General features: G+C 33.1%; 1 protein-coding gene across 2 annotated transcripts in view; it reads right to left on the bottom strand.

Moving 5' to 3' along the window:
* LOC139495476 (uncharacterized protein DDB_G0290587-like) overlaps window positions 1-14,086 on the bottom strand; it is a 49,588-nt gene extending 35,502 nt beyond the window's left edge. The window contains exon 1 of one of the 2 annotated variants that reach the window (XM_071283765.1): window positions 13,795-14,086. In XM_071283765.1, coding sequence (XP_071139866.1) covers window positions 13,795-14,080 — 286 coding nt within the window. In that variant the 5' untranslated portion in view covers window positions 14,081-14,086. Of the gene's footprint in view, window positions 1-7,694; window positions 8,086-13,794 lie in introns of those variants that run through there. The other variant, XM_071283762.1, reaches the window with a different exon arrangement.
* Between the last annotated feature and the right edge of the window lie 5,206 nt (window positions 14,087-19,292).

The raw sequence follows: 19,292 nt of genomic DNA, 5'->3' as shown, positions 1-19,292 counted from the left end.
CAAGTAAAACTCGCAGACAAACTGACATATTTGTTTATATATTTTTTGTTCTGTATAAAATTTATTGTATACATGTACAAGTCTACAAAACGTTTTTTCAAAATTTACTAAATGGTTATTGTTCCATAAGTGTACATATGTATGCTCGAAGAATATATAGAATCAGTACATGTTACACAACATGCGACAAATAAAGGGGGGTAGTAATAACAGGAAACCAAATTAAACTAAGACTTTGATGGACGTAAACTTCAATAAAACTGAAAGTTACATAAGGGGAACGGGAAAATAAGAATATATTGCATCATTTACAACGACTTTTAAATTGACCAGTGATTTTTTATTCATTACTGACCAGCAACACCGAGATAATCAAACGATTTGTTAAGGGTCCATACTAAGTGTGGACCTAAATGTTCTTTATCTTTAAATACAAAGCTTTTCTGTAAAATCTTCAATCAACGATTTTATAAAATTCTTCTATCATTACATGATTTCTTAATTCTATACATGGTTTACACTATTATATTAAATAATTTTTTTATTTTCCGTTGTTATTCTTTATAATTTTGCAAACTTTTTTGTTCAATTTTGACATTCGCCAGTATCCGTTATTCTGCAACTCCCTTTGAGATCTAATTATATATGACAATAAATTAATGTGCTTCTCTCTCTGAATTTCGCTTTCTCTCAAGATATTGCACGGTCTTTGTAGTACAGTGTATTTTCCAGAAATCGTGTAAAAACAGGAAACCAAACAGACGGAGGTTGAGATATGACATAAAAACAGATGTACATATTTATGTTAAATATGCCAACACCCCCCCCCCCCCCCCCCTCAAACCGAAAAAAAAACCTAGAAAAAAACAATCGCACACAGGCTGAGACATGACTGGAAATATTGTGTTTTGTTATTTAGTCCATCTACACAAATAAGGGGGACCTTTAACGGGACTCTGGGATCGGGTGTTTTTAAGCACGGGATATTCTTATTTCGAATTTCGGGATGGCGGGACTTAAATTTCTATAAATTCGGGACCTCGGGATTTCATGTTTAAAAGTCCGGGATTTTGGGATCAAGACCCCTGCCACGACCCCGGCCACCCCCCCCCCCCCCCCCCCCCCCCTTTTTCAGTAGGTACATGTATATATAGTAGTAGTATGATATAGTAAGAGAAGATTGATATAATCTCGTTCTCAACCTTCAAGTTTAATGAGTTAAATAGAATTGAGAACAGTTCTATTTTATATTTGAGATGCTACTTTCAGCTAGGGTACATTTTTTTTTATTCAGTTAATTTTTCATTTTCATTTTTTAAAGGGAAATAATCCTTACAGAAATTGATTGTCTCCCATATTACTTTCTCTTCCATGTGCCATGTGCATGCAATAACTGTTCAGTGTTCTATTGTCATGTATTTCATTTCATAATTTCATTGTTATAACACAAATCATTGTAATCGTTGTTTAAAATTTAAAACCCGCAAGGGTCCATGATTGGAATATTAAAGTAATTTGTTATAGTCTAGAAACTGTGTATGAATATTAAACTGTTGTTCCAACCGTGAACAAGGTTAATTAATATAATAAGTGTATTATAGTTTAGTGCCATCTATGACTGACTGACAGCAGCGGCGAATTTATGACCAGTATTAGTTTATGTGGTTCATTTCCTTTTCTCTAATTTAAAAATATTTTTACTTGTTCAGACTGGTTTGATAATTTTCAAAATATGGGATATATAGTCTTACAGTACAATACTAAGTTTTAACTTTAGTATTAATGTCCCAAACTTGCTTATTTTCTGCTAGACGATGTCTTTTCCCAGTGAATATAGGGTTTTTGTAAGGACAATTTTGACATACTACATATAGCGAATACTTCCGAGACCACACTGTTTTTTCTCATCACAATTATGTAGAAATAGTAGTGAGCAACAGTTTTCACACTTGTTTTAACTGGTCGGCAGATATACAAACTCTACCACCCTACGTCCCTGACGCCAGTCAAACACCTGATTTCATTTTGAAGATCGTCTTCATGACTGTTTTCATATTTATTTTCAATTTTTAATTTTAGAAAAACAAGTTCATTCTCCTAGAAGTAACATACTTTCCGTAAAATTTACTGTTGACGTTGTCCCATCGAAAAGTCTCCGGTGCAATTTTAACATTGCAAAATCTTGTCAAAGGGACGTAATTCGTACAAAACATAGCAATATTTCGCGGAATCAAAAAATAAGGATATGCGGTTGCCTATAATTGCTTACATCCACCTCATTTGAAGTTTTTGCGTCTTGATTGGTAACGTCAAAATATGACGTCTACGCCTATTATTGAGGATATTGTTCATTTTGTAAGCAATTTTTTTTTCTGCGTATCAATATGAAAATTTCTAAATGTTATGTTGGAATGAATATTCTTAATTTTTAGTTGTACTGAGTATGCATGAGATATTTTCCATTAGAAGTAACGCAATCAACAAACAACGCACTATACGTATTTTGGTAAGAAAATATCATTTATGAAAAAAAGAAGATATGGTATGAGTGCCAATAAGACAACTCTCTACCCGATACTAAATGACATAAAACGCTATAAAATGCATTGCTTTCCAATTTATATCTGAAAGGTATTTAGCAATTAAAAAGTCAATTGTTCATGAACAATTGAAAGATCTTTCCTTTTTTTCTTTTATTGATAGCCTTCTTAGTTTAAAAAATATATGGTTGCTAAGGACTTTTATGTTCATAACAAATGGCTGTTTTGGACAAAAATCATTCCTAAGGATAAAAATATTACTTCCAGTATTAAAAATGTCATATGTACTATTCATAGTCTTTCAAGTTAAAAAAATAAGTAATTGCTAAGGACTTATATGTCGTTGCTAGGGACAAAAATATCATTTACAGTATTAAAAATTTCATATTTATATTATTCATAGCCTTCTAAGTTCAAACATATATTGTTGCTAAGGTGTTTTATTTCGTTGCTAGGGACTTTGACCTCTGACCTTGACCTAATTTTATAGAAATTATTATTCTGAACATTTTTGCAATTCTATCTCTAACCTCTTTTGAGTTATAAGCGAAAAATCATCATTTCGGACCCGAAAAACAGTTTTCGTGCCCTAGGTCCATAATTGTTGGTCCAATAATTTTGAGCCCAACATAACAAATGTAGATCTGAACAAGACACACATTTTCTCCGTTATATTTTATCAGCCATCTTTTACGGTTATTGTGTAAATCCGATAACAAGCTAAGGTCAAAATCTAGGTCATGACCTTGACTTTTACCTTATGTTAATTTTCTTAGTGACGTAAATTGATGATTATTGGTGAAGATCCTAGGTGGCTACAACTTACGGTGTCTGAGTTTTAGTGGCCAACCGACATCGGTTAATTTTCAAAGGGGCATAACCCTACCAATGAGTCGTTGAATCTTTTCGATCCATATGTAACGAAGAACCAGGGTCTGTTCCTGAACAAATTCCACCCTTTGCTTTTTTTCTACCTATTATGGTTACGGAGTTAGAATGATAACAAGGTTTTCAGTGTTAGGGGAGATAACCCATAAAGGAAATGTAACATGGGTACCTAATATCATTTTAACATGTCGCATACTTTTTTGGGAAATGTCGTTAAAGTTTGGCGGAAAGAATAATAATAATAATCAGAAGAAATACAGTAAGGTCTTTCCTTATAGAAAAAGGAAAGACATTAATTACAAGATAGCTTAAACTGGAATAATTTAAAAAGTACACTTGACTTGTTTTAATAACGGAATACTTAAATTATGAAATAAAATATAATCATAAAAAATGGTTATATTCATCCCATATCTTTACAAGCTTTTTGTGCTATAGAGGAGTATGTAACCACTCTCTTCAAGCACTACAATTTCGTTTTCACAATCAAATTCTATACATATGAATCGCATTGCAGAGAAATAGCGAATCGCGCTTTTACGCTTTTCCAAATTTGAAAATCAATTGCTGCTTTTTTACCCTCTCGTAATACAGCCGTTTCAAAACTTTATAACTAATCTACACGAACTATCATCGGAATTTTTTTTATAGTGTGTGGTTTTGTTTTACTATAACTACTCATAATATATCTCGTCTGCCAAACTGCAATTAGCATGTCCTTTTCAACATGTCTTTGATTATATTAAAATTTGTATCGCAAAGGTCATCTTTTCTTTTTTCAGAATTCGAGTTCGTGACGTTTCCGAATTATTTTTACCTTTTTGAAATTTCCAATAAATTGCGTTTTCTTACGATCATAGAATGCTCCATTAATCAGTTATCACAAATGTTACACGATAAGTCTGGGACAAGGAGATTTGTAATACAATTTGTTGATATTTTGGTGTATTTTTCGAGTCTGTTCCAAGGGTTTACAATTCATATAACAAGCAAGGTTCTCCAAATAATCTCTACTATAGAAAACTGTTCAATATGATACACCAAGTAAAAGTTGCGTTTAACACCCAAACACAAAGCAAACAATTAATTCGATTTGATTTTAAGACATAAACAGCGCCCTGAATCGACAACGTTGAAAACTTTAGAAAATCGGTCAATGGACAAACCTGCAAAACATTGGATTTGTTTGAAAACGAAGTCGTTTTGACATTGCAAATTTTTAAAAAGTAGTTAACTGTTGTGTAGAGTTAAAGTTTAAGTACGGAAAAGCAACCAATTGAAATTTTCAATAAATGACTTCGCTACTGATACATTACTTGTACAAAACAGCGAAATTCGGAATTGGACATCCATGCAAGACATTTGCCAGAAGTTGCATTTTTATTTGTCGTGTAAGTGCTGCAAAAAATATGTTTTGATATGGGTTATATATATACTTTAGTGAGAATAATTTATGAAAACGAAATTGCATATAATCTTATATTTCAAAAGAACGCTATATCACTGATATTTAACAGTTGTACCTATTTGCCTCCTACATGTCCTATGAAGATACTTTACTTGGGAGAGAAAGAATTTAATTTAATCATACGTTAAAACAGTTTGGTAACCGGAAGACTGGGTGACGTTATCACAATAAAGTTCAAAGTATTTAAAAATATTAGGAAATACTGTCAATCATAGATATAATTAACAATTCAAATCTTTCCAATATTTATCAAAAATCATAATATACATCATATTATTAAACAAATATATTTAGTAGACTAGAAATTGAAGTATTTAATTGTAATTCACGGTGGGGTAGATCAGATGTGAAAGTATTTAATTGTAATTCATGGCGGGGTAGATCACGACCAGGTATTGCCTAAATGTCATTGCAATTTTTTTTTAATAACAACCAATATAAATGATATGAAAAAGATTTGTTACAATTCTTTTACTTGTTTTATACATAGGTTCTTAGAATACAACACATTCTTTTCCTTATTTAAAAAACTGTCACTGTTTGTTGGTATTTTGTATACGTTACAAACTACACTGATGTTCCTAATTTGTCACTCAAAGTTTTATAACAACTATCCACCCCATTGTGTTATTTGTATTATAACTTCTGAGAGATGTCCGTTATCGAAGCTTTAAAAAAAAAGTAGTATCGATTAAAAGAAAGTATACGTAAATTGCATTAAAACTATAGAAACTGTAGATAATTAAAATGCGCACTCCGGATAGTTTAGGATACAAATGTGTACAAAAGTAAAAATAAGTTTCGTGCGATGAGTCTGTGGGGAAAAAATTAATCCAGAAAATACCCTCCCCCCCACCCCCCACCCCCCCCCCTACCCCATTTTCCCTTAAAACGATCCGAAAGAACATCAAATCGTGTTCCAAAAAATCTTGCACAGTTTGACCAATATGAAAATGTTGATAGGTAGATGACAGACAATAGGACCAAAAGCGGGGAAAAGTACAAGATGTGTTTTTTTTTAATTTCTATAGAGTAATAAAGGAAGTCACGTGATCATAATGATATAAGCAAACAAAGCAATCAAATATAAATCGTTTGTAGAACTGACTTTAGGGTTACAGGTAATTCCAGATTCTTTATTTATGCTGAAGTAGAGTTTTTTTTTTCTCTACATCTCCTTATGTTGTATCCGATATCAAATTTACGCGTGTAAAATAAGCCGTTTATTGGAATCCTTTGTTCTCATTTGTTATCATAGTGAAGGCAGATTTTAAATATCGTATCTTGTTTGATCTCTTCCGTATTAGCTTAAAATAAGGTATCACATCAAACTGTTCATAATCTAAAAATGCCATATTTTTGTGGTCGACCAGTAAAATCGAGCACATACTTTACTTGACAAGAGTCGACATAATCTCGAGGGTTCTAAACTGTATTTGACTTTGGTCTCGACTTTACCTTTAAAATAAATCTGATTGAGTAATTGATAATATAAGTATAGAAAGAATATGGTCTTGACAAATTACCAACCAAACTTAACGAATGCTTGACCAATCTCGATTAATACTCGACCTGTCTTGACACGTCACGACCACTCTCGAACAGTTTTGTAACATTCTAAACCTTTAATTTTTGGTCTCGACAGGTCTGAATCAAACCATCTATCTCAACTATAATGATCTTACAAAATTCAATGTTATATGATTGTTTAGATCATTACTGTGAAATTAAAGGATTCAATTAACAGCTAAAAAAAGCTTAAATTTTCAGCTCAGACTAAATTCAGACATCGCCTGTAAAAATGTCTATGACATTTTCAAATCAACTTCGATTTTAATTCTTTCAGGAAGTTACACATTCTTTTACATGGTTTTAATTTCTGTTTTAGTGGTTCGGCTGTATTTGTATTAGCTCTTATGCCACTTCAATAAATTAACTTCTTTTCTGTATGCATTTTTTATCACACCTGGTTCAATGGTTTTATCATGACATGGCGTCCGTCGTCCGTTAACTTTTATAAAAATCTTCTCCTCTGAAACTTTTGGGCCAAATTTAACCAAACTTGGACACAATCATCATTAGGGTATCTAGTTATGAAAAGGTGTCCAATAACCACGCCTGTCAACCAACATGGCTGATAATTATCAAAGGTAACATACGACTCATCAGTGACGCTTAGATCAAAATAGTTATAAAGACCAACAAGTACAAAGTTAAAGAGCATCGAAGACCCAAAATTCCTAAAGGATGTGTCAAATACGGCTAAGGTAATATATTCCTGAGATCAGACAATCCGTTTTTTTCGACAAATTTTAATGTTTAGCAACAGGAAATTTATAAAAATGACCATATAATTGATATTCATGTCAACACCGAAGTGCTGACTACTGGGCTGGTCATACCCTCAGGGACGAAATGTCCACCAGCAGTGGAATCGACCCAGTGGTGTTAATAGTTATCAAAGGTACCATGATCATAATTTAATACGCAAGACGCGCGTTTCGTCTACATAAGACTCATCAGTGACTCTCAGATCAAAATAATTATAAAGCCAAACAAGTACACAGTTGAAGAGCATCGAAGACCCAAAATTCCAAAAAATCTATTCATTTGATAAGGAAATCCTTAGTTTTTCGAAAGTTTTGCAACAGGAAATTTATAAAAATGACTATATAATTGATATTCATGACAACACCGTAGTGCTGACTACTGGGCTGGTGATACCCTCGGACTTTGCTGAACATAGAAAAAAAGGGTCGATATACACCGAACCAGAAAAAAGAAAGCACATAGCTTACCGTGAGTCGAGCATTTATCACATAACTGTTCTTCATACTGCGTTTTAAAATATACCGATCTCGTTACATTACATGACTGTAAGCATTCGTCAAATGTCTGTTGCTGTCCCGCTGTGTGTGTACAACAAAGTGGTTTCATTCTATACCTAAAACCTCCACATGTACTGTTACAGGCTGCCCACGGAGCCCAAGGGTAATATTCACATGGTTTCAGTCCATACGAGCATGAACTTTGTGTCCTTGATAAAGAAATACTCCATACAATGATGCTACAGTACAAGATCCAAAACATCATCAATAAATGTTAAAACTATTGTTAACCTATCTAAGTATGACGATATCACAGTTGTATTTCAATGATCAAGATAGGTATCGTTAACCAAACACGTTCGTATACTTCATATCTGTACACTGACACTATTGAATATCAGTTGTTCGTAAAAAAAAAATTAAACTTTAGGTCAGTGTAATAGGTAAACATTTTATTCATTTCGTGTTAGTTTTAACATGGACAGGAGGTTAATTTACATTGTATAACACTAATCTATTCTTTTGTTTTGATAATCTCACTGCTTTTAAATATTTATTAAATATTCAAGTATTCTAATAGCCAGATATTTTAATAAATGTCACAGATAAAATCAATTATCAAAAATAAGAAATCAATTAAATATGTTATTTTACAATTTCCTTCATTCAATTTGATTTATTCACGAAGTGTTCGAAGTCATCAAGGCTACAATATATTTAGCTACTGAATCTATGTATGAGCAAAATGATCGTATGTATCTAATGAATTATAGTTTTAGAATACATCACGAGACATTTACCAAAAGTGTAGAAATGTTTTTCATACAATGTTTGGTCCAATTAAAAAGGGTTTTCTTTCGTAATGCTAATGTGCTTTGTCTATATGTCTGTTTGTTTTTCTTTATTGACATATTTGTTTGTTTTTATAGTGATAAAGATTATAACACTATGTTGACTGCTGTTCCTTTTTTTGATATTTTTTCCTAATACATGCGCTTGTTTTGTTCACATCAGTGTCAAATCATCATTGTCAAATTTAAATATAATGAAAATGTATCCGACTGTTATAATACAAGTGAGAGGTTTAGCTAGCTATAACCATCATTTTCTTCAGAAGAAATGCCTATACTAAGTCGGATAATGACAGTTGTGATCTATTCAGTTGATTTGTTTGAGCTTTTGGTTTTGCATGCAATTTTGATATAGCCATTTGATAAGGTACTTTCCATTCAGAATTTTCCTTGGAACTCGTTTTTTTTTTGTTATTTTACTCTTCAGTGCACAAAATTACATCGCTATAGCCAGTAGAGGTAATAAAATAAACATGAATGGAAACGAGTTTAAGTGATTTTTTTTTTGCTTTGCACTCCACTTTCAATATTTTTGATGACTCAAATGTGGATAGGGTTACACATACAGCACCTATTTTGACATCCCCATTTCCTTTTTTGTCTATTAAAAAACAGACAAATCTTGTTCATTTTGTGTTTCTTTGCAGTTTATCTTTATTTGGATCCATACTGAATCATAGACAAATTAATTTGGAATGTCGTCTGAACGATCTAATATTCACTAATAAGGAGTTCCTATATTGCATCTAATCCATGCTTAGCAACATATCCGTAATAAATTATCTTTTGTTTAATTTCTTCACATTTCGTTGGAACTATTTGACAAATAGTCCGTGCTTGTTATATATTTTGTATGACAATGTATGAAATATCTTTTATAAAGTAGACTTTTTGTTGATATCGATGCAAGGTTTCACTGGAGATTTCATCTATCGAACTTATCGTTACCGTTTTGTGTATATGGGTTTTTTTCATAAAATGTTTACCTACTCTGTCCATGGCTTAAATTTTGTAGATCATATGGGTTTTCACTTTTTGGTCTCCGTCAATACATTAATAAAGTCAACGGAAACACTCTTTATCTGGAAGCCAGTCAAGTATAAAGTTGAAGAGCATTGAGGACCAAACTTTCAAAAAAAATGCCAAATTCGGCTAAGGTAACCTATGCCTGGGCTAAGAAAATCCTTAATATTTCAAAAACTTCATAATTTTCCAAACTGTTAATTTATTGAAAATGTCCATATAATTGATACTCAGGTCAACACCGAAGTGCCGACTGTTGGAACTGGTGGTACCCTCGGGCACGAAACAAAGGTTCCAGGCTTATAATTTGATACGCCAGACTGTAAAAGCCACTAATACAACTTCATATAGTAAATGGTGGTCATCTATAGGTGATGAGAATATAGTTCGTCTGTCTTAAATCAACTGGTCGTCTTTTGTCTTAATAAAAACAAGTGCAGTTCATAAGATAAAATGTATCATCTAAGACAATAATCATGAAAACATATATCTGAGAAACTGCGTGTTACAAAATTTCATTGCAAAGTTGACACAAATCGTTTCATTTGGTACGTGTATCGTTACACAGAGCATTTGTAAATATTTTAAAAACGGCTTATATTGAGGTCTGGAGCTGGCATGTCAGTTAACTGCTAGTAGTCTGTTGTTATTTATGTATTATTGTCATTTTATTTATTTTCTTTTGTTACATCTTTTGACATCAGACTCGGACTTCTCTTGAACTGAATTTTAATGTGCGTATTGTTATTGTTTTACTTTTCTACATTGGCTAGAGGTATAGGGGGAGGGTTGAGATCTCATAAACATGTTTAACCCCGCCGCAATTTTGCGCCTGTCCCAAGTCAGGAGCCTCTGGCCTTTGTTAGTCTTGTATGATTTTAAATTTTAGTTTCTTGTGTATAATTCGGAGTTTAGTATGACGTCCATTATCACTGTACTATTATGCATATTTTAGGGGCCAGCTGAAGGACACCTACGGGTGCGGGAATTCTCGCTACATTGAAGACCCATTGGTTGCCTTCGGCTGTTGTTTGCTCTATGGTCGGGTGGTTGTCGCTTTGACATATTCACCATTTCCTTTCTCAATTTTATTTTTATTATAATATTATTTTGTTGTTAAAAATTGCAAATTAAATAGTTTAAACCGCATTTATTGTGTCAGATACCTTTTAATTAAATTAATTTTTACAACGTGTCGCACCCATTTACGTTTCTCATGAAAAGTTCTAAACTTTCAAGAGAGAAATTAAGATTAAGGAACGAAATTGTTACTTGCATCGTGTTAACTCTTGAAAAGGTTTTCTTTGTGAGAGAGATTTGTTCAAATCAGGACAACTCTTGCTCTTTTTTTTTAAGCAAAAATCAAAACTTCCTGCACAGCAGCCGATATTATGATAATGAGTTCTTTATTTCTACATCAAAAGATATTCAATAACTTATATTATTTTTTGTTACGATATCTCTAAGTTTTTATTGGTAACCTCCTTTTTGTTGTCAGCGGTACCGTTATTTACAGTCATTCAAGTGCTTTACGTGACTTATTTTTATTCTTCTAAGGATTAAGACGAAAAGGTAAGTTCGAATACCAGAAAGTAGTTTCACCCTGCTGTAAGCTTTTTCATTCTTTTTCTCTGTTTAAATTTAGTTGTTACTGTTGATAAATTAAGGTTGCTCTTTTTACTATTAGTTTATAAAGAAATCTTTGCCTTGTTTTACCCACAAAAAGTCAAAATCATATAGACCTTATAAATATGATCATATTTTCATAATATATATATCATTTAAAAAATCCTGTAACGAGCTAAAATCATGAGCATTGGCTATTTAACTCCTATGTTTAGTCGATCGTTCACAAACTACCTCTACAAGGATTGTTGAATGGGTTTGAAACTACACAGTAATAAACACTCTGAATGGTTCCTGACGAGAAGACGTTTTGATGGGTAAATTGTGGACTTGAACTAGCTGTCAGATAACTTGCAGTTATCTCAGATCTGTTCGTAGTGTCTTTTTTGTTGTCGGGATGTACAAGTACCCGGCCACGTCAACTTCTATTTTTGTCCATCTGATGAGTTAAGCCTTTTCCAACTGACTTTTATAGTTCGTTCTTATGTTGTACAGTTATACCACTGTCCAAGGTTAGAATGAGGTTTGGGGTCCCGCTAACATGTTTAACACAGCCACATTATTTATGTATGTGCCTGTCCAAAGTCAGGAGCCTGTAATTCAGTAGTTGTCGTTTGTATATGTGTTATATGTTTGTTTTTCGTTCATTTTGTTTTATATAAATAAAGCCGTTAGTTTCCTCGTTTGAATTGTTTTACGTAGTCATATCGGGGCCTTTTATAGCTGACTATGCGGTATGGTCTTTGCTCATTGTTGAAGGCCGTATGGTGACCTATAGTCGTTAATGTCTGCGTCATTTTGGTCTCTTGTGGAGCAGTTGTCTCATTTGCAATCATACCACGTTTTCTTTTAATATTGACTACTAATTTCAAACAACATCCTACTCTGAGGTTTGCACACAGTTAGATCTTGACCTGATAATCAATTTTACTTCAGTCAGATTTGCTCTAAATGCTTTGGTTTTTGAGTTATAAGCCAAAAACTGAATTTTACCCCTATGTTCTATTTTTAGCTGTGGCGGCCATCTTGGTTGGTTGGCCGGGTCACGCCACACATTTTTTAAACTAGATACCCCAATTGTGATTGTGGCCAAGTTTGGTTTAATTTGGCCCAGTAGTTTCAGAGAAGAAGATTTTTGTAAAAGATTACTAAGATTTACGAAAAATGGTTAAAAATTGACAATAAAGGGCAATAACTCCTAAAGGGGTCAACTGACCATTTCGGTCACGTTGACTTATTTGTAAATCTTACTTTGCTGAACATTATTGCTGTTTACAGTTTATCTCTATCTATAATAATATTCAAGATAATAACCAAAAACAGCAAAATTTCCTTAAAATTACCAATTCAGGGGCAGCAACCCAACAATGGGTTGTCCGATTCATCTGAAAATTGCAGGGCAGATTGATCTTGACCTAAAAACAATTTCACCCCATGTCAGATTTGCTCTAAATGCTTTGGTTTTTGAGTTATAAGCCAAAAACTGCATTTTACCCCTATGTTCTATTTTTAGCCATGGCGGCCATCTTGGTTGGTTGGCCGGGTCATGCCACACATTTTTTAAACTAGATACCCCAATGATGATTGTGGCCAAGTTTGGTTTAATTTGGCCCAGTAGTTTCAGAGGTGAAGATTTTTGTAAAAGTTAACGACGACGGACGACGACGACGGACGACGGACGACGACGGACGACGACGGACGACGGACGACGACGGACGACGGACGACGACGGACGACGGACGACGGACGACGGACGACGGACGCAAAGTGATGGGAAAAGCTCACACTTGGCCCTTCGGGCCAGGTGAGCTAAAAAAAGAGTTTTCGGACGGGACTACTTAACAATTGATTTAACATTTAAAATACGTCATATACAAGTAAACAGAAACTGAAATAGCTAAATGAAGTAACCTTTAAACACACAACAGTTTTAAATTAAGCAACAATTTTTTTTTTCAAATATGTATTTTTGTTGTCCGTATGAAAGTGACTTAATTGGATAAAATTTGTACAAGGTTAGTTTGAGTTTATTGTACCACTGCGAGTATGCATTTTCTTTATCAAAATAATGGACAAATAAAATTCCTGTTTTTTTCAGTGTCGTTTATATTGACCCGTACTCCCCCGCAACAGAATTCTTATTAGTAGTTTGTTAGGCAAATTTTTTATTCGCGCAGTCGAATTCCAATGACCACAGTTTTGAAATTTTCAAATAAGAAAAAAATATAGAATACAAAAAAACTATTTCATTTGGAAAAGTTACAATAGTTGAATTATTTAGAGAACAACCATAAATTGTCTCGAAATATATATATACCATCTTTCTCTATAATTATATATTAATTTCTGATTTTTCCAACAATAGTGGGTGTATTGTCTTCATAAGTGTAGACTATTCACATTTTTGTTAAATTAAACAAAATATATATTGTTGACGATTTACCTTCTTTCAAACTCTTATTTCTATACTTATTTTAACTCCATTTGTATCACTGTTTCATAAAATCGAAATAATCCTTATTTTCAATTTGTTCGTCGTATAAGTGCAGCTAATAAATTACATAACTTACCATGAGTGCATGCTTTACATGTTTGTTCTTCGTAGTTTGTTTGAAAATAATGCTCTCTTTTTATATCACAAGACTGCAAGCATTCGTCAAATGTCTTTTGTTTGTTTTGTTCTTGTTCACAACACAGGGGTTGCATTCTGTATCTCACACCTCCGCAGCTTGGTTTACATTGTGTCCAAGCCATCCAAGCATAAAATTCGCATGCTTTTAACCCATATTGACAATGTGTTTGGGTTTTTACAATGGAGATGACAAATGTGATGATACAATAATGTATAATAAACATTTCTCAAACTGCTGAAATATTAACGTTCAAATCAAATCTGTTGTTCGTATTTAAATAGTAGAGATATCTGAGAAAATCCATAATGTACATTATTGTGTGTATATAGATTAAAATGAACACCTTAATTGTACATAATGCAGGGATAACTTGCTTTAATATCTCTAATAAGTTTGTTGCTATCACATGTCCTTTATATGGGTTTTACATTGATGTCAGTATAAAAATAAGGTGATGTGGTATTATTTAAAAAAACATCAGTCCAAATCACGAGAATGTAAGCAACAGAACATTAGTATACGTCTTTACAAAGCAAACCAATATGGTATATCTACCTTGCATAGGCTAAGTCAAGGCAAAATGTGAAAAATTAAATCAGAAAAAATATCAAAAAAATATGACAGACATAAACCATCAACAACTTAAATATCGGCGTGTAAGTGTAATGATGACGTAACTCCAATTTTCTAAATATTTGGGAAACCGAATATGAAGATTAAAAGCGCATTTTTATAAATATTTGACAGAGATTATGAAGTCATTTGGAAATTGAATGTATAGACTTGAAGAGAAATTCTTTGTTTAGAATGTTTTTTAAATTAAAATTAAATGAATAAAGCACACCTTTTTGGAGAGAGAACATTACAGTACTACAAATGTAATATGAATTTGTTATATATATTTCTACAAGACGAAACCATGGAGGTTTATATTATGTAGTATCAACAAATTTAAAAAAAGAGAAACGAAAGACACCAAAAGGGATATTCAAGCTGACTAGTCCAAAATATATTGACAATGCCATGACAAAATAGAAAATGGCCAATGGCGAAACAATAGTTAATGAAATCCATAAGAAATATCTCAGTAGCTGTGAAAGGGCAAGCATATCCTGCTTCATGTGTGATAGCCATCGTTTAACCCATATAATTGACACTAAACGTGATGGTGTCCCTAAAAAGTTAAAAAAGAAGATTTTTTACTTCACTAAGTAGAAGTCTTTGTTTGATAACTTCATTGTAAGCAGGAACCTTCCTTTAAGTGAACTGTGATAGGAAATGCAAATACTAAATATCGTTTCAACTTGGAGATACTTATAGGAAGGCGATGCTGGAATGTTGTTCATAGAAATTGAATATTCACAAACAGCGACGTATTTTTGTAACGAATATATGATCCTCAAATTCATACAATCATTCTTACTTTTCTAGTTCAAACAACTATCATGATAATGACGGTACGACGGTACGACGGTATTGAAAAGTTATTTTTATAATTATTTGAATTACAAACGGCAAGATATAACATAGTATTCAACCAAAACCACAACAGAAAAAATTAAATACATGAACTTTGAAATATAAAATACCGAGACACGTCGTGTAGCAATGCAACTTCGCACTAGGTAAACTAATTTTAATTTGGAATACGTCACATTCGGTACTTAACAGACAGACGACATAGATTTTAAATTATCATCAAAGACGTGTTAAAAATGGCATTAGTTAGTTTAGACTCCGGCACATTGTATAGATCACCCAATTCGTGATGATGTAAATTTACGGACTGCCATTTTTAATCTTTCCTCCTCATAACTCTGTTGCAGTTTCCTATACTTATAAGGTCATACGGGGATAGTTCGAATGTTGATGTGATCTTGATAAGTATTTCAAATAATTATCGAATGTACCAGGATTCTAATTTAATACGCCAGACGCGCGTTTCATCTACATAATACTCACCAGTGACGCTCAGATCAGAATAGCTATATATAAAGCCAAATAAGTACAAAGTTGAAGAGCATTAAGGACCCAAACTAGACAATTTTTCAAACTTTTTTTGCTATCCTTTCGTTTAATGTGTTTGAGTTTTTGATTTTATATTTGATTAGGGACTTTTCGTTTTTGAATTTTCCTTGGAGTTCAAAATTTTTGATATTACTTTTTAGTCGGCAATATCGGTGTGTTTGTTGTTCTCAGGAAATACTTTTTTCAGTGTATAAAAAATTGATATGCCATTTATAAGAACTTAATATATAAAATATTTATTAAAGTTTTGAACCACTCCATAAGCTGAAAGTTAAACACAGATTGTTATATTATTCCATTAAAGGAAATTTGAAGTTAATCTAACATATAATTTGTTATTTTTATTACATTCATATTTATTCGATTCAATAACAACTATCAGATAAGATCAAGTTTATTATATTCTATCATATGTTTAATTAGTTTCAACAAACAGCAGAGGATACTGATATTCAATTATTTATTGAAACGTTTCTATCAAGAATAACATAAGGATTTGTGTTTAAATTTGTTACCTTAGAATTTCCATTTGACTCTTTTAAACTCACATTGTAGTTAATGTGTTACATTTAATGCTGGGTTCACACATTGCCGATTATTGCTCCCGTTTGAGTTCAGACAGCGATACGACACGAAATGAAAAAAGGCGTAATACATCCTTAATTATATAGAATGTCCTATTATTGTCTGAAGGCAGTCGTTTAAGTTCGTACCAGATTCCTACGGGTCGGGAAAGGTCCGAATAGTTCGGCGAAGCACCACGACAGTTATTTGCGTCCCGTAACATTCGGGGAAACTCAGCAGATTTTGTGTAGTCGGATTACAATCGTGCCTATGTCGTGACAGATTCTACTGTATCGGATCAAAATCTTAACGATGTTCTGTGTATTCTGGACGGTGTCCTGTTGAACGGGAATGATCTGGAGAAATTTTTCATTGCTGTTTTTTTGCCGATTGAGTTCAGATTGCATCCAAATCTTGTCGATTGCGAACCTTTGTTGCCGAAAGCGTTCCGGAACAGTTCCGTTATTAATACGAAATTCTTCAATGATACCCACGTCAGAGTCCCGACAGTTACAGAATACAATACGACTGAGACCAGACAAAGCCGTTTGGAATATGCAATAGAGCGGACCGTGATAGGATTACGTTCCGACAGTACCCGATCATCCCGAGTGTGCCGACAAATTTCGAACGGATAGCTTCCGTCAGCGTCGGTTCACTGTCTGGTCACTGTCTGATCTCTGTCGGATTACATCGGTAGAATCGGGACGCAGTCGTGACAGACTCCGGTGAATTTTACGAGGAGAAAGATACAAATCGGATTAGAAGCGGATTGAGAAACGGATTATCGGGATAAATTCGCTTGGAAACGGTTGAATGTCGACGCTTCCTGAACAATATCTGTTTGAATTTCCATTCACGATTCACAGGATCTTGATCAGACTTTTGACAATTTTATTCGGGAATGGTCCTGTCAAGGATGGCAGAAAACATCGTGAATGTGGGACCCCAGCTTAAGCGAATTTTAACTTTCCTTTTAACATCTTTCCTTCTTTCAATATTTCTCCTTACTCTGGTTCGTATCTTTGTATCTAACACTCATTGTGTTTTATTCTAAGAATGTGTGTGTGTCTGTGTCTGTGTCTGTGTGTGTGTGTGGTTGGTGTTTTTTTCTTTCTTTTGGTCAACCATATGTTATCCTCTAGTTTTATCAATGAAGTCAAACCTAAGGTAGCACTCCACAGTTAGAAAATAAAATTAAAAATGAGCCACAAAATGTTTTATTATCTCCTATTCCTGGATTTCTAATACATTAACCTAACTGTTTGTGTTGTACATGTGCATATGTATGTAATCAGTATATTCCATAGATTTGATTTTCAAAAGTTAAAAGAGTGAAAATTAATTCCTTTTATGTGTATCCATGGCAACATTCTGCATTTCTTTACCATAAAATATTGCAAAAAGGGGGGTGGACATGTCACATATACCCCCAAAATTTGGATCAAACTAGAATTTCAATGCCTTTCAGTGATACCTTTTTAGAAACTCTTTTCATAAATCTTCCTACTGATCAAATAAAAAATGGGTGTCTTTCGCCTCATTTTTTCGTAAAATCCAATCACAAAGTTCGTGCGATAAAAAGTTGGAAAAAACATTACAATAATTGCCGGACCAATGTATGGTAGGGACATGCAAATACGGACTGTCATACAGAAAACAGCCTATATTACATACATTACATAATCTTGGTGTTCATATAAACCCAATACATAGGCTATTTTAATACTCAGCTATCCAAAAATGAATTTTATTGCACACTAGCTCTCATATTTGAAAAACGTACAGGGGCCAAAATGCGAAACTACACACCTAACTGTGGAGTGCTACCTAAGCACCTCATGTTTGTTGTTTACCATCTTTGCCGCAAATTTATTGTTTTCTGTTTGGAATTTATTTAAAGATCCATTTTGTTACGTCTTTTATTAATTTGTTTGGCAATCGTTAATCGTCATGACCATATGCGTATGGTCCAAAAACTCGTATGGTCCGGAAAATATATATATATATACATACATACATTTAACTTTTTATGGAAAAAACAAATGGCGAACACACATACAGAATCGTTTCTTGAACATGTTTTGTTAATGATATACAAGAAAAATATATGGACTGTTCTAACGTTTCCATCTTTTTGATTTCTACAGGAATACTGTTCCAAAGAGATTTAATGAACATTGAATGTGTTTATATTACATGTAAGAATATACGACATGGTACATTAATACTTGTTTGTGTTTCTTTGTTAAATATTTGTTTGTTTTCATATAATTCAATGGTGACTGTTGTAGCCCTTTTAAGACATGTTTACAAATTGTTTCTGTTTGTTTTGTTTACATAACGTTGTCGATAAAATGGTATTGTATGCGACTGACCTACAATTGAGACGTTTAGCCATCTTTAAAACTAGGCTTCATCCACCATTTTCAATATGTGTTTGAACTTTTGATTTTGTCATTTGAATGTGTACTTACAAAAAAGATTTGAATTATTGCCAATGAGACAACTCGTCACAAGAAGCCAAAATGACACAGAAATTGACAGCTTTAGGTCACTGTACGGCCTTCAACAATATGCAAAACACTTACAACATAGTCAGCTATAAAAGGCCAAATGTAAAATAATTCAAACGAGAAAACTAACGGCCAAATTAATGTACAAAAAAGTGTCCGTTTCGAATTTTCCTCGGACTTCGGTATTTTTGTGCTTTTACTTTTTATAAATCTTTTAAAATATGATCATAGGGCTTCATTTTTTTTTTGAAACGTTATCATAAATAAATTGATTTGATTGTTGAATTTAGTGATAGTCTCGGTGGTCGATTTTCTGAACTTACAGTT

The sequence above is a fragment of the Mytilus edulis genome, chromosome 1 (assembly GCF_963676685.1).
Source record: "Mytilus edulis chromosome 1, xbMytEdul2.2, whole genome shotgun sequence".
Lineage (NCBI taxonomy): Eukaryota > Metazoa > Mollusca > Bivalvia > Mytilida > Mytilidae > Mytilus > Mytilus edulis.
This window is presented reverse-complemented; position numbering and strand designations above follow the sequence as displayed.